Source organism: Maniola jurtina, chromosome 9, assembly GCF_905333055.1.
Source record: "Maniola jurtina chromosome 9, ilManJurt1.1, whole genome shotgun sequence".
Taxonomy (NCBI): Eukaryota; Metazoa; Arthropoda; class Insecta; order Lepidoptera; family Nymphalidae; genus Maniola; species Maniola jurtina.
The window spans coordinates 1,770,525-1,783,637 of record NC_060037.1 but is presented as its reverse complement, the minus strand read 5'-3'; the positions used below and the strand labels follow the sequence as shown (position 1 = coordinate 1,783,637).

The 13,113-nt window shown below is 37.9% G+C and overlaps 1 protein-coding gene across 3 annotated transcripts in view; it reads left to right on the top strand.

The window, feature by feature from the left end:
• The window catches only part of LOC123868397, a 228,674-nt gene that overhangs the window by 143,524 nt on the left and 72,037 nt on the right, over positions 1-13,113 (top strand). For all 3 annotated transcript variants that reach the window (XM_045910908.1, XM_045910905.1, XM_045910904.1), the window contains exon 4: positions 5,111-5,178. In XM_045910908.1, coding sequence (XP_045766864.1) covers positions 5,111-5,178 — 68 coding nt within the window. The remainder of the gene's footprint in view (positions 1-5,110; positions 5,179-13,113) is intronic.

Sequence of the window (13,113 nt, the reverse complement as noted above, 5' to 3'; positions counted from 1 at the left end):
GCGACACGCGGTCCCCGTATTAAAGGCATCTGGTACCATTTCTATTATCATAATTACAATTCTGAGGCGACTAACATAAAGTTGAAATATTTTGACTATAATATTCAGCATTTGTTTTTATTTTTTACATTTCTCATAATAATCCACAACGCTAGCAGACTGTTAGCTGTAACAGTGGTTTATGGGTGTCGTAAATCTTGTCTAGGGAAACTAATTTGTATGGATATTAAAACCGCTTTTACTTTATGCGCAGTTTGTTTAACTTTGTTTGGAGGAAAACGTCGGTCAACGGCGTTCACTCTATAGAGGCTAATAGGCATTTTTTACCTTATCACAGAATACCTATATTATCTTGATCGATAGTAGATAGTTTTCTTAGTTTATTTCAAAAGCAAAAATGAAACACTTAAAAACCACATTGATGTATGTCTGTCTATCTATCACAGAAGTTTTATTCAGTCTACGTAGCAACTTCGTCCGCGTGGACTTAGGTTTTTTAAAATCCCGTAGGAAATCTTTGATCACCTTTCTCTTTGTCACTTTCTGAATCGGTAGAAACCGTTCAGGGATGTGGGTTTAATGAAACTATGTTATGCCTTCGAAGTAAGCCCACTTCCATCTTAGATTGCATCATCACTTACCATCAGGTGAGGTAGCAGTCAAGGGCTAACATGTATTAGAATATTAAAAAATTCTTGTGGTATTTTCGTATACACCGGTGTATAATTAGCGCATTTGTTGGAGAGCGTTCGTAGCTCGCACAAGAGAGCTCATTAAGGCGCCGGGTCAGAAGAGTAGCAATTACCGAATTATATCCCGCAATAGCCTCGTAATGACAGAAAAACTGGAAATCTTGGATGAATTATTTATTAAGGTAATAGGTATGGTTTAACGTGGAGTATTTTTTAACCCCCGACCCAAAAAGAGGGGCGATATAATTTGACGTGTGTATCTATGTATCTGCGTATCTGTGTATCTGTTTATCTGTGTATCTGTCTGTGGCATCGTAGCTCCTAAACTAATGAACCAATTTTAATTTAGTTTTTTTTTGTTTGAAAGGTGGCTTGATCGAGAGTGTTCTTAGCTACAATCCAAAAAAATCGGTTCAGCCATTTAAAAGCTATCAGCTCTTTTCTAGTTACTGTAACCTTATCGGGGGTGTTATAAATTAAGTAAATTTTAATTTACACTTGTCTTTATTTTTATTTAAAGACGCTTGGCTGCAATCAGATCTGCTGGCAAGTGATGATGATTGAAGGTACTCATATGAGAGGAAAACTGATGGTGAAAGGGCGTTCCATATTCTAGCGGTTCGAATTAAAAACGAGAAGGCAAATCGCTTCGATATCAACTGATAAACGTCCATTGCTGAACAAAAGGTCTCTTGTAGGGAGTTCCACACGCCATGATATTGTGGAACTCCCTGGAACTCGTTTGATATCGTCTGTCCACGTACTTAGTGGAGGATCGTCCAACGCTGAGCTACGAAGTCGCCATTTCAGCACCTCGGGACCCCAACTTTCTTTTCTACAACGTTTTCCGAACTATGTGCCCTACCATTGCCACTTCACCTTCGCAACCCACTGAGCTATTCCAGTTACTCTAGTTCTCCTAGATCATCATATCAACCCATTGCCGGTCCACTACTGAGCACGAGCCTCCTCTCAAAATATAATACAAGTGTAAATTAAAAACTTATAACACCCCCGACGAGTGAAGTTCAAACGGCTGAACCGATTTTCTTGAATTATAGCTAAGAACACTCGATCAAGCCATCTTTCAAACAAAAAAAAACTATATAAAAATCGGTTCATTAGCTTAGGAGCTACGATGGCATAGACAGATACACACGTCAAACTTATAATACTCCTCTTTTTGGGTCGGAGGTTGAAAAGGGGTTTAGACCATAGTTTGCTACACTGGCGAAGTGCGGATTGGCAGACTTCACAGTTCACTTACCTTTGACACAATTTGCGGAGGATCTCAAGCTTTCTTTAGCAGTGAATGACAAAAACGACTGGGCGAAGCTGCAACGGAACGTAGATGAAAAAAAATATGGAGAACTCTCAAGCGTGCAGTTAAATTATGAAAGCTAAAATGATAAATGTTGCACTGAATTATGATATACGCTGCGCAAAATATGAAAAACATATATTCATAAGGTGAAAACACGTTACTCATCTCACTAGGGAGGCCCTACGTGAGGCCGAAATGAAATTTCACTGTATCACTTAACAGAACAGACGCGCTGTTACCTCGGGGCCGGGGTTGGCGCGTGTTAAAAACTTTAACTCCGAAAGGTTTAATCTTTAGCCCGGTCTCTTGAGAATACCTTAACATTTTACAGTTATGCAAATTGACTGCTAACAATTAGAATAGAATAGAATAAATTTTAATCAAGTAAACTTTTACAAGTGCATTTGAATCGTCAAAATGACCACTGGATCGGAATGCCGTTCCTACTGAGAAGAACCAGCAAGAAACTCGGCGGTTGCTCTTTTCAAGTGTTCAATTAACAAAAATATGCCATACTAGGTATTGCTGGAGCGAAGCAAATCCATGCTTTTTAGGGTTCCGTACCTCAAAAGGAACACTTATAGGATCACTTCGTTGTCTATTTGTCTGTCTGTCCATCTGTCGTGTCTGTCAAGAAAAGCTATAGGGTACCTACTCCCGTTGACCTAGAATCATGTAATTTGGCAGGTAGCTAGGTCTTACAGCACAAGTAATAAAATAAAAAAATTCAAAAACCGTGAATTTGTGGTTACATTACGAAAAAAAAAGTTTTCATGAACAAATAATTAAAATTTTCAATTTTCAAAGTAAAACAAATATACCAAGTAGATGTGAAAGGGTTTTACTGTACATTTTAAAACATTTATTTTTATGCATAATAGTTTTTGATTCAAATTACCCGTGTACAGAACCGTCGAATCTGACTCGCACTTGGCCGGTTTTTATTATTCATCTGAATTAGGGGACGGCTCAGAGGCCGGGAGTAAAAGCAAAGTGTAAACATGCCGAAATATCTCGGGAGCGTCTTGTCGGAATGTATACCATTGTTCCGGGAAAGGCCAGAAGCTAAACAACTTCGAACAAAGGAAAGTAAAAGACTTTTCTTTCAAATGACTTTGTACCACACTGATAACATACAGATTAGAACACGTGAATGATTCCTTAGTAAAAGACTCAGACAAAGACACGAGGTGATGTTTATTGCTAATGTCCGCAGCTTCGCCCGCGTGGATTGGTCAGATCCCCTGCAGCATCAGGATTGAAGAGTTGGACTCCAAATTTTTTATGAAACAATGTCGCAAAGTTCCTCTATCGATTAAAAAAGAAATGACGCAAATCGGTTCAGAAATCTCGGAGATTTCGGTGTACATAGGTAGAAAAACACAACTCCCTTTTTGAAAGTCGGTTAAAAAAGTAGCCTATGTAAATTGGTAAATTCTCTACATGTCTCTGAAAATCCCGTCAAAATCGGTTCAGCCGTTCCCAAGATTAGCCTTTTCCAACAGACAGACAGACAGACAGACAGACAGACAGACAAAAATTTTAAAAACGTATGATTCAGTTAAGGTATCGTTCGAATAACCCTATGAGCTTAATATGAGGTAATTATTTCGAAATTACAGACAGATACTCCAATTTTATTTATTAGTATAGATTTTTAACCCCCGACCCGAAAAGAGGGGTGTTATAAGTTTGATGTGTGTATCTGTGTTTCTGTCTGTGGCATCGTAGCTCCTAAGCTAATGAACCGATTTTAATTTAGTTTTTTTTTTAAAGGTGGCTTGATCGAGAGTGTTCTTAGCTATAATCCAAGAAAATCGGTTGAGCCGTTTGAAAGTTATCAGCTCTTTTCTAGTTACTGTAACCTTCACTTATCGGTGGTGTTATAAATTTTTAATTTACACTTGTTCACTTAAGTTTATAGTACCTACTATAATATCGCCTGTTAGCGGCTGCAACGTTTTATTCCTCAAACTTGATTAGTTGCAAACGGGCGATATTATAAAGAGGAAAGATATTGTTTGTTTGTTTGTAATTCATAAACTCCTAAACTACTGAACTGATTTTAATTTGTAAAGAGTTTTTAAATACATATCAAAAATTGCGGAACCAGCGGATGATTCCTTTCCTTGGTTCTTCATAGTTGTTTAGCTTATTTTCTTTATGATAATGATAATTCAATTCACTACTAACTGATACCCCTGACTGCGTCCGCATGGATACCTGCCTATATAGGCAGGTATTTTTTCAATCCCTTATGATTTTTGATTTTCCGGGATAAAAAGTAAACTTTGTCATTCTTCTCTATCTATGCAAAAAATATTGTTGTTAAGTTGATTGCTGCGTAATTGAAGGACAACCCAACAAACAAATACTTTTGCATTTATAATATGAGTTTTTTTTCATGATTTTCATGAAAAGCTGCAACGAGCTTATATTGTTTCCATTATAAATATTTTCCTAACTGTTGCTTTAGAACAAACTCATCATACTGTAGAAAACTGGGAGAAAGGAAAATACAAGCTATTTGCCAACAACGGTCAAAAGAAAACTTTACAAAGAGCGCCGCCAGAGGGCGGGGTGACTCGGCGGCTTTGTAAGGCTAAGAAAATGTTCGATGTATTATGGTGCTCTTACATGGGCAATTTTTTAAGCAATTGTCAACAGCAACAGCAATCTGCAGCAATTATTTCGGAAAACATTGCCGAAATTTTTAGATATTGCTGGGTGTTGCAGTAAATTGCTTCATGTGTTCGTGAAGTCATAATTGACTAAATTGCCTGGAATCGAAGAATTTCGATTGTCCGTGTAAGCGTACCTTTGGAAACATCAACAATACCGTTTTATATATTTTACATAAGACGTATGATTTTTTACACCTTTATTACTTGTTATCTCCCAAAACCATCATGATCCAAACTTCATAGTCGCTGATCGTTCCTCCCTGTGTTGTGGAGGAGAGAAACTTTCAGCTTTTACAAAATAAAGAAGGTCCGGCACGCGCTGGCTCTTAGTCCAAGAGATAAGACAAAAGTTATCACTACCTAGTGATGTTATTTCTGTTGTTTAATAACTTTTGTTTCGTTTGTTTCAGGTTACGTTATAGAAAAACAACGAGTGCCACCATATACCAAGTGTTCTTTACTAAAACTTTAAGACTAGGTAAGCATTCCATATTCCTTTAGGTATTGTTTTTATACTGAAACAACGTTTATATTATGTAACTTTCTCTATTTTAGTTCATCAGTTTTGAAACAATACACCTAGGGCAATGATCTATTGATCCTAATGACCTACAATGATCATCCTCTTCTCAAGCCATGGCTGACTCACTAATTACTGAAGGCGGGTCTCCTCTCAGAATGAAAAGGGGTTCAGCAAAGTGTGTTAGTCTGTCTGTTACCTTTCCACGACCTATCCGTTCGTTCCTGACGAGGTACAGAGATAGCTTATATCCCGGAAACGGATATAGGCTACTTTTTATCCCGGAAAAAGAATTCTCTCGGAGTTTTTGAAGACATAGATACACGCGGATGAAATAGCTTGCATTCCGAAGATGCACATTGCACATAAGCTACTTTTTATCTCGGAAAATCTAAGAGTTCCCTCGAAATTTTCAAAACCTGGATCCAAGCATCGTTATCATGGATAAGCAGGTATCATGTAATCATCTAGTATTCATCCAAACATCGGTATCTCGGATAGGTATCTCGGATAGGTATCTAATCATCTAGTATCTATATAATGTGTACAATTTCAAAGTTTTCACAATCCCATCCAATCTTATCCAATTAAAGTCGGATATAACTGTACCACTTGACAAACCTCACAACAGAATAGCAGATAGTTCTACGAGTTACAACTACTTCTATGTACCACCGCCCGCTTCAAATTGAGGACCTCTTCAACTGTGCAATGCGCAAATTGGAAATGTCGGCCATATAATTTTGTTTAATATAGTTGCATTTTTCATTTCTATATCACAAGTGCAAATTTAAAAAAAAAATTAAAACCCCAGACAAGTGAAGTATACAGTAACTAGAAAAGAGCTGATATCTTTCAAACGGCTGAACCGATTTTCTTGAATTATAGATAAGGACACTCTCGATAAAGCCACCTTTCAAATAAAAAAACTAAATTAAAATCGGTTCATTAGTTTAGGAGCTACGATGTCACAGACAGATACACAGATACACACGTCAAACTTATAACACCTCTCTTTTTGGGTCGGGGGTTAAAAATGTGCATAAAGTAATAATTAAGGAGGAACTCACTACAAGAAGCCTGTATCCAGCAGTTGACGTCTATCGATTTTTTTTTTTCATTCAGATACAAGTTAAACCTAAACTGCAATCTCATATAGTGGGAAGTGGTGATGCAGTCTAAGATGGAAGCGGGTTAACCTAGAAGGGATATCGCAGTTTTTATTAAACCCATACCCCCTTGGTTTCTACACGGCATCATACCGGAACGCTAAATCGCTTAACGGCACGGCTTTGCCGGTAGAGTGGTAACTAGCCACGGCCGAAGCCTCCCACCAGGCCAATTGAAGATGATGATAACGATGATTTACGAAGTGGTCGACACTTGCCGAACGTTCTGGATCAATGTGTACAGGAGCCTTTAGAGAGTTATGTCATCGTCTATAGCGGTGGTTAAACTATGAGAAAGCACGACCTTAACATGACTTTTGACCTTTAAATCCATTAACGTCTGTACTCTGTAGGTACCCATATACATTACAAAAGGGGCATTAAAGAGCTGGAATAACAATGTTAAGTGTAGAGGCACTAGCGAGTAATCATTTTAGAGGCTACGCGTGCAACGACGTAGCGTAATTCGTTAGTTGCATCTAGCCCGTTGTATCATGTTGACGTTTACAAATTGTAACTTAAAATTGTGAATTATAATATATATTTTTTTAGTGTTCATTTCTTTTGTTTTTATTACTACCCTGGTAGAGAACACGGCGCTATATATACATCAAATATCTGTACAAATATACCTGTACATTGGTGACTCGGACTTTGAACTACCAGGGTAGCGCGTGTTAATTTTCTTAATTAAAATAAAGTAAAGTAACGTAAGCTAGGGCAACTCAAATTAACACGTAGGAAGTGAAAAACTAAAAAACTTTAAAAATGGCGCAACCTACGACAGTAGTGAAGGATGAAGACACGTATCTAGCGTCGATATCTCTCACGTCGAAGATCCCGGAGTTTTGGACCGACCAACCTAGGGTCTGGTTTATCCAGCTGGAAGCAATACATAACATCAGCCATCCTGGCATTAGAACAACAAGGAAAATGGTAACTAATAATTATTTTTGGCCTGGGATGAATAAAGATATAGGTATTTGGGCTAGGTCGTGCATAGAGTGTCAAAAAGCAAAGGTTCACAGACACACTATGTCACCTTTAGGGCAATTTGCAAAAGTAGATAGAATGTGTCATTTACACATTGACATTACAGGTCCATTCACTATTTCAGAGGAAGGCTACAGGTATTGTCTTACAATGATTGATAGGGAAACAGGTTGGCCGGAAGCATTTCCAATTAAAGATATTTGTGCGAAGACAGTAGCCAAACTCGTGTATGAAGGATGGATTACTAGACATGGGTGTTTTATTAATTTGAGCTCAGATCAAGGAAAGCAATTTGAAAGCAGTCTCTTTAGACAGTTAATGAAATATTTAGGGGTTCATAAGTTTAGGACGACACCGTACCATCCACAAAGTAATGGCATGATCGAACGATGGCATCGTAGTTTTAAGGCCGCCTTAATGGCGAGATTAAAGGACAATAGATCGTGGGTTGAAGAAATGCACACCATTATGATGGGACTACGTGCAGCACCACGCAGTGACACAGGGGTAAGTGCCGCGGAATTAACCTTTGGGCGAACTCTGAGGCTCCCTGGAGAATTTTTCGAACCATCGGATAGTAAGATAACGGACGGTGAGGAGTACCTAAAGCAGTTGAAACAGGTAATTAGTAATTTAAGACCGAAACCCGAGACACACAGAGACTCTCGGACTATTTTTGTACACCCTGCCTTAAAAGACTGTAAAAAAGTTTTTGTTAGAAACGATGTAATGCGTAAGTGTCTACAACCACCGTATGACGGTCCCTATGACGTCATAAAGCGGTTGGAAAAAGCATACTTAGTACAGTTACCCAATAGACAAGCACTTATTTCAATTGACAGGTTAAAACCGGCTTTTGTCCTGGATATCAAAAATCCACGACAGACGCCGGATGAAACGACATGTAAGAAAAAATGTAGATTTAGTGACGATGATGTTTTGCCGACTCATACAATCCGTACTACTCGGAGTGGGAGAGTCAGCAAAACGCCCGTTAGGTATCAGTAGAATAATTTGAGTATCAACTAGCAATTAAGCAATAAGTATTGTAAAATGGCCCCGATCCGCATATATTATTTTTTATTTTATTCATGTATTATTTTTTATTAGAAGTCATAACTAAACCTTATTATTGAGAGTGTTAGAGTGGTTGACGATTGTTATAATTTATTGGATAGTGTGTAAACGTAAAATGTAATGTAACAAACATTCGAAGCGTTGAGTGCAACGTAGGCTGGATGGCGCGGGCATAGCAACAATTGTAAGTGGACTTGCCACAGCGACCCCGTCGCCACCCGCTCAAGTTCTAGTGACCTCATCTCAAGTATAATGTGTTAAGAGATGTACCATGCATCGAATCAAAGGAACACTGTAACTGGGTGACGTGTTTAAATTATGATTTGTTGGGTAAGCGGATCGGAAACATTGTTAGGGTTGTCGAAAAATAAAGAACGAATATTGTGAAATAAAATTAAGGTTGCGGAAATTTGTATTTGTTTAATTTTTATTAAGATAAAAATTTGGGGTGGTGTGATGTAGAGGCACTAGCGAGTAATCATTTTAGAGGCTACGCGTGCAACGACGTAGCGTAATTCGTTAGTTGCATCTAGCCCGTTGTATCATGTTGACGTTTACAAATTGTAACTTAAAATTGTGAATTATAATATATATTTTTTTAGTGTTCATTTCTTTTGTTTTTATTACTACCCTGGTAGAGAACACGGCGCTATATATACATCAAATATCTGTACAAATATACCTGTACATTAAGCTAATGGATGCTCCTCTTCATAATATACCTGGACCCGCATAATGTCCTCCGGACCGAGTCTCCATAGAGATTAGCCAACTGCGCGGGAGATATTATAGTCCACAAGTGTGTGCGCAAGCACAGGTACACTCTCAATTCCCTCACTCTCATAGCCCGATGGGACGGAAATCCGACACGACCGGAGAGAGATCACTAGTCAGAGGCACTAGTCCGACGGCTTTATTTACGTGCTCTCCGAGGCATGGGCATAAAACACCGCCAATTTACTACCTCTTTGCGAGTAGGTATTCAGAATTTCGTAACAGAAAAATCCAACCCACCAAAAACATTTCATGTAAAATATTGCCAAGACTCACAAGTTCATAATGCTTTCACTGTTAAAAAGTTATGAGATCTCTAGTAGAGCCAAGCCCCTAGCTGAGCTTAGAATTTCGCTGCCCATGGGACCTATCCCAAGTCCAAAGTATATAGCTCTTAAATGCTCTTGAGTATATCACATTTATAACAATAAAGAACAAATAACTCTACTTACAAGCTCTGATTTTACAAACCCTAAATCTTGGTTAAAAAAGGACGGCTTGGCCGTTTAATGTTCGTGGTACTTTTATCTGATATGATATTTAAGCCCGGAATAGCTTGTGCGACAATCATGAAGTATAATACAAATTAGTAATTGTCGAACAAACTATTCCTTATGACCTTAATATAATATGTTATGTCATGTAATAGTTTTACGAACATTAAACGGCCAAGCCGTACTTTTTTAACCAAGATTTAGGGTTTGTAGAATCAGAGCTTGTAAGTAGAGTTATTTGTTCTTTATTGTTATAAATGTGATATACTCAAGAGCATTTAAGAGCTATATACTTTGGACTTGGGATAGGTCCCATGGGCAGCGAAATTCTAAGCTCAGCTAGGGGCTTGGCTCTACTAGAGATCTCATAACTTTTTAACAGTGAAAGCATTATGAACTTGTGAGTCTTGGCAATATTTTACATGAAATGTTTTTGGTGGGATTTCATTTCTTTTTGGCAGGTGCCCTAGATTTTTTTTTTGGATCTATTTTTTGTAGGTACCTACATCATTTTCATGGCCCGCTCTCTATCGTTACCTCTTTTTTTAAAAGCTTTTATTCCACTTGCAATGTATGTAACTATGTTTGTTTGAGTGGAATCTTGCAACTCAATTTTAAAGCAGATATATCAAATTTTAGTCCTTTAGGAGTTCAGGAAACACATTTTTTAAATGTACAGACTGGGAAAAGTTTATTTTCCTGTTGTTTGAATGAAATCCCTAGCCTACATAACAAATTTCAGTCTTCTAGGACTTAGGGAAGTACTTTAGAACTTTTGACTAAAGGGGTTTTGAATGGCAATAAATCTGAAACCATAACAGGTAGACAATTGATACTTGGTAAGTTTGATAAGTCTGTCAAGGACATATTATCCTGAAAATATCAGCATTCTTAGCGATAGACTTTATAAATAATTTGCTTCCCCCATACGTGGGAGTGGAGGGGGAAAATTTTGAATTTCTTAATTTTCCTGTAGTTTGTATGCAATTTATAGTGTACACACCAAATTTCAGTCTTCTAGGACTTCGGGAAGTACCCTAGAATTACAGACTAGAAGTTTTGACTGTCAATAAATCTGAAACTATAAAAGCTAGACAATTGATACTCAATGCGTTTAATAAATCTGCCAAGGACATCTTATCCTGAAAATATCAGCATTCTAGCGACAGAATTTACAGATTTGCTTCACCCTTAAGAGGCGTAGAGGGGGGGCATTTCCAATTTCTTAATTTTCCTGTAGTTTGTAGTCAATTTCTAGTCTACATACCAAAATTCAGTCTTCTAGGACTTCGGGAAGTACCTTAGAGGTTTTGAGTAGAGGTTTTGATGATCATCAGTGAGGGACGAAATCGGCGTATTTTAGGTATCAATAAATCTGTAACCATAAAAGCTAGATATTTGATACTTGGTATATTTGGTAAATTTGGTGAGGACACCTTATACTGAAAATTTCAGCTTTCTAGCGTCATCCAGACCGAAGTTATGACGGGTCGAAAATACGGCGAAACACTTCGAGAAAAAGGTACGTAGCGCCCCGGCCGCCGTTTGGCTCGTCTTGGCGGGGGCACTGCCGTGCCCCCTGATCCAAGTTTTTTTGCTCCAACCCGGGAATTGAACCCAGGACTTCGTCATCTGCAGTTGAACATGCTACCCACTAGACCAAGGGGGCAGTTATGCACCCGTATAGTAAGGATAAACTGACTGACATATTATTATTATATTACAGCTCAAGCCGCTAGGTCTTGTAGAGCTAACGCACACCAAGGTTTTCCGTACGTTTTTTTTCCGCAAATTCTAAAAACTATAGAACTACATAAAAGCGCGCGCGGAATGAATTCCGCACCGGATTTTGATTGATTTATACGAAAAATTTACGGATTTTAAAACGCACCTCCATCTCATGTGTAATGTACACCTACATGTGAAACGCAAAATAAAAAATATGAATATGAATATGAGCAAAAACATGAATTCGTTCGAGGAAGATGACACCGCGCTTTGTGGAAGCCTTTAGGGTGGACTTGGCTTTTGACCTTTAAATCCATTAACGCCAGTGTTAATACAAAAATGATATTGTAGAGCTGAAACAATAACAGTGTTTAGCTAATGGACGCTTCTCATAAACTTAATGATTCACTTTCCTTGGATGTTATAGAGCTATTTAATAAACTTAATCATTAATATTTGCTAAGTCGTAATCAATCTTTAGCTCTTTTCTGACACTTATTTCTCATTATTGAAGGTCGTGACCCCTTCAAATATTGACGTTTTCTTGAGATAATTATGATACTAGATGATGCCCTCGACCTCGTCTGCGTGGATTTAGGTTTTTTTCAAAATTCTATGGGAACTCTTTCCTTTTCCGGGATAAAAAGTTGCCGATGTCAATTTTTGGGATGCATCCCAAATTGACATATTTAGGCCCTCTTTAATTTTTCTTATTATAGAATGCCGAAGTCTTGACCACAAAACTATCGCCTCATATAAAATAGTATTGAATACGACCAAAGCAGAAATACCGTTAACATGATAACGGTATTTTTGTTTTCGAATGGGGAATTTATTTCTCGTTACATAAATATACGAGTGTTATCGTAACCGGATACGGTCCGCGGGGGTTCGGAATTCAATATCCGGGTTTAGGCTTTATACGTAAAAATTGTAGTTTATTTCGACTTGATAAAATTCGTTATTTATTAACTAAGTATTATAGGTCAAGGATATTTGGTATCTATCGTAGTTTTAGGGTGGCAGATCTCATCCGTCGTCCGCATGCATTAAAGTTTTAAAAATCCCATGCGAACTCTTTCATTTTCCGATATGAAAAGCTATGTATACTAAGCTAAACCTATGTCACTGTCCAGGTCTTTAACTATATCGATACATGTCGATCCGTTGCGGCGTGATTATTAACCCCCACCCAAAAAGAGGGGTGTTATAAGTTTGACGTGTGTATCTGTGTATCTGTGCATCTGTGTATCTGTCTGTGGCATCATAGCTCCTAAACGAATGAACCGATTTTAATTTAGTTTTTTTGTTTGAAAGGTGGCTTGATCGAGAGTGTAGCTATAATCAAAGAAAATCGGTGCAGCCGTTTGAAAGTTATTAGCTCTTTTCTAGTTTTCTTATAGAAGTTTTTGCGTCGGGGGTTTTTTAAAGAGTTATTAAACAAAACAAATCATTTTGCACGTATAATATGGGTAGTGAAGTATAAAGGGTCAAGGACATTTTCTACTTGCCGTAGTTTTAAGGTCACAGTTGAATCTATGAGTGTATTACCGGATACACTCAATGGGAGTTCGGGATATTCGGGACTCGATATCCGGGTTTCGGGTCGAAATAAGAAAACATTTTATACGTAAAATGTTGCTTGCTTATTTCGACGA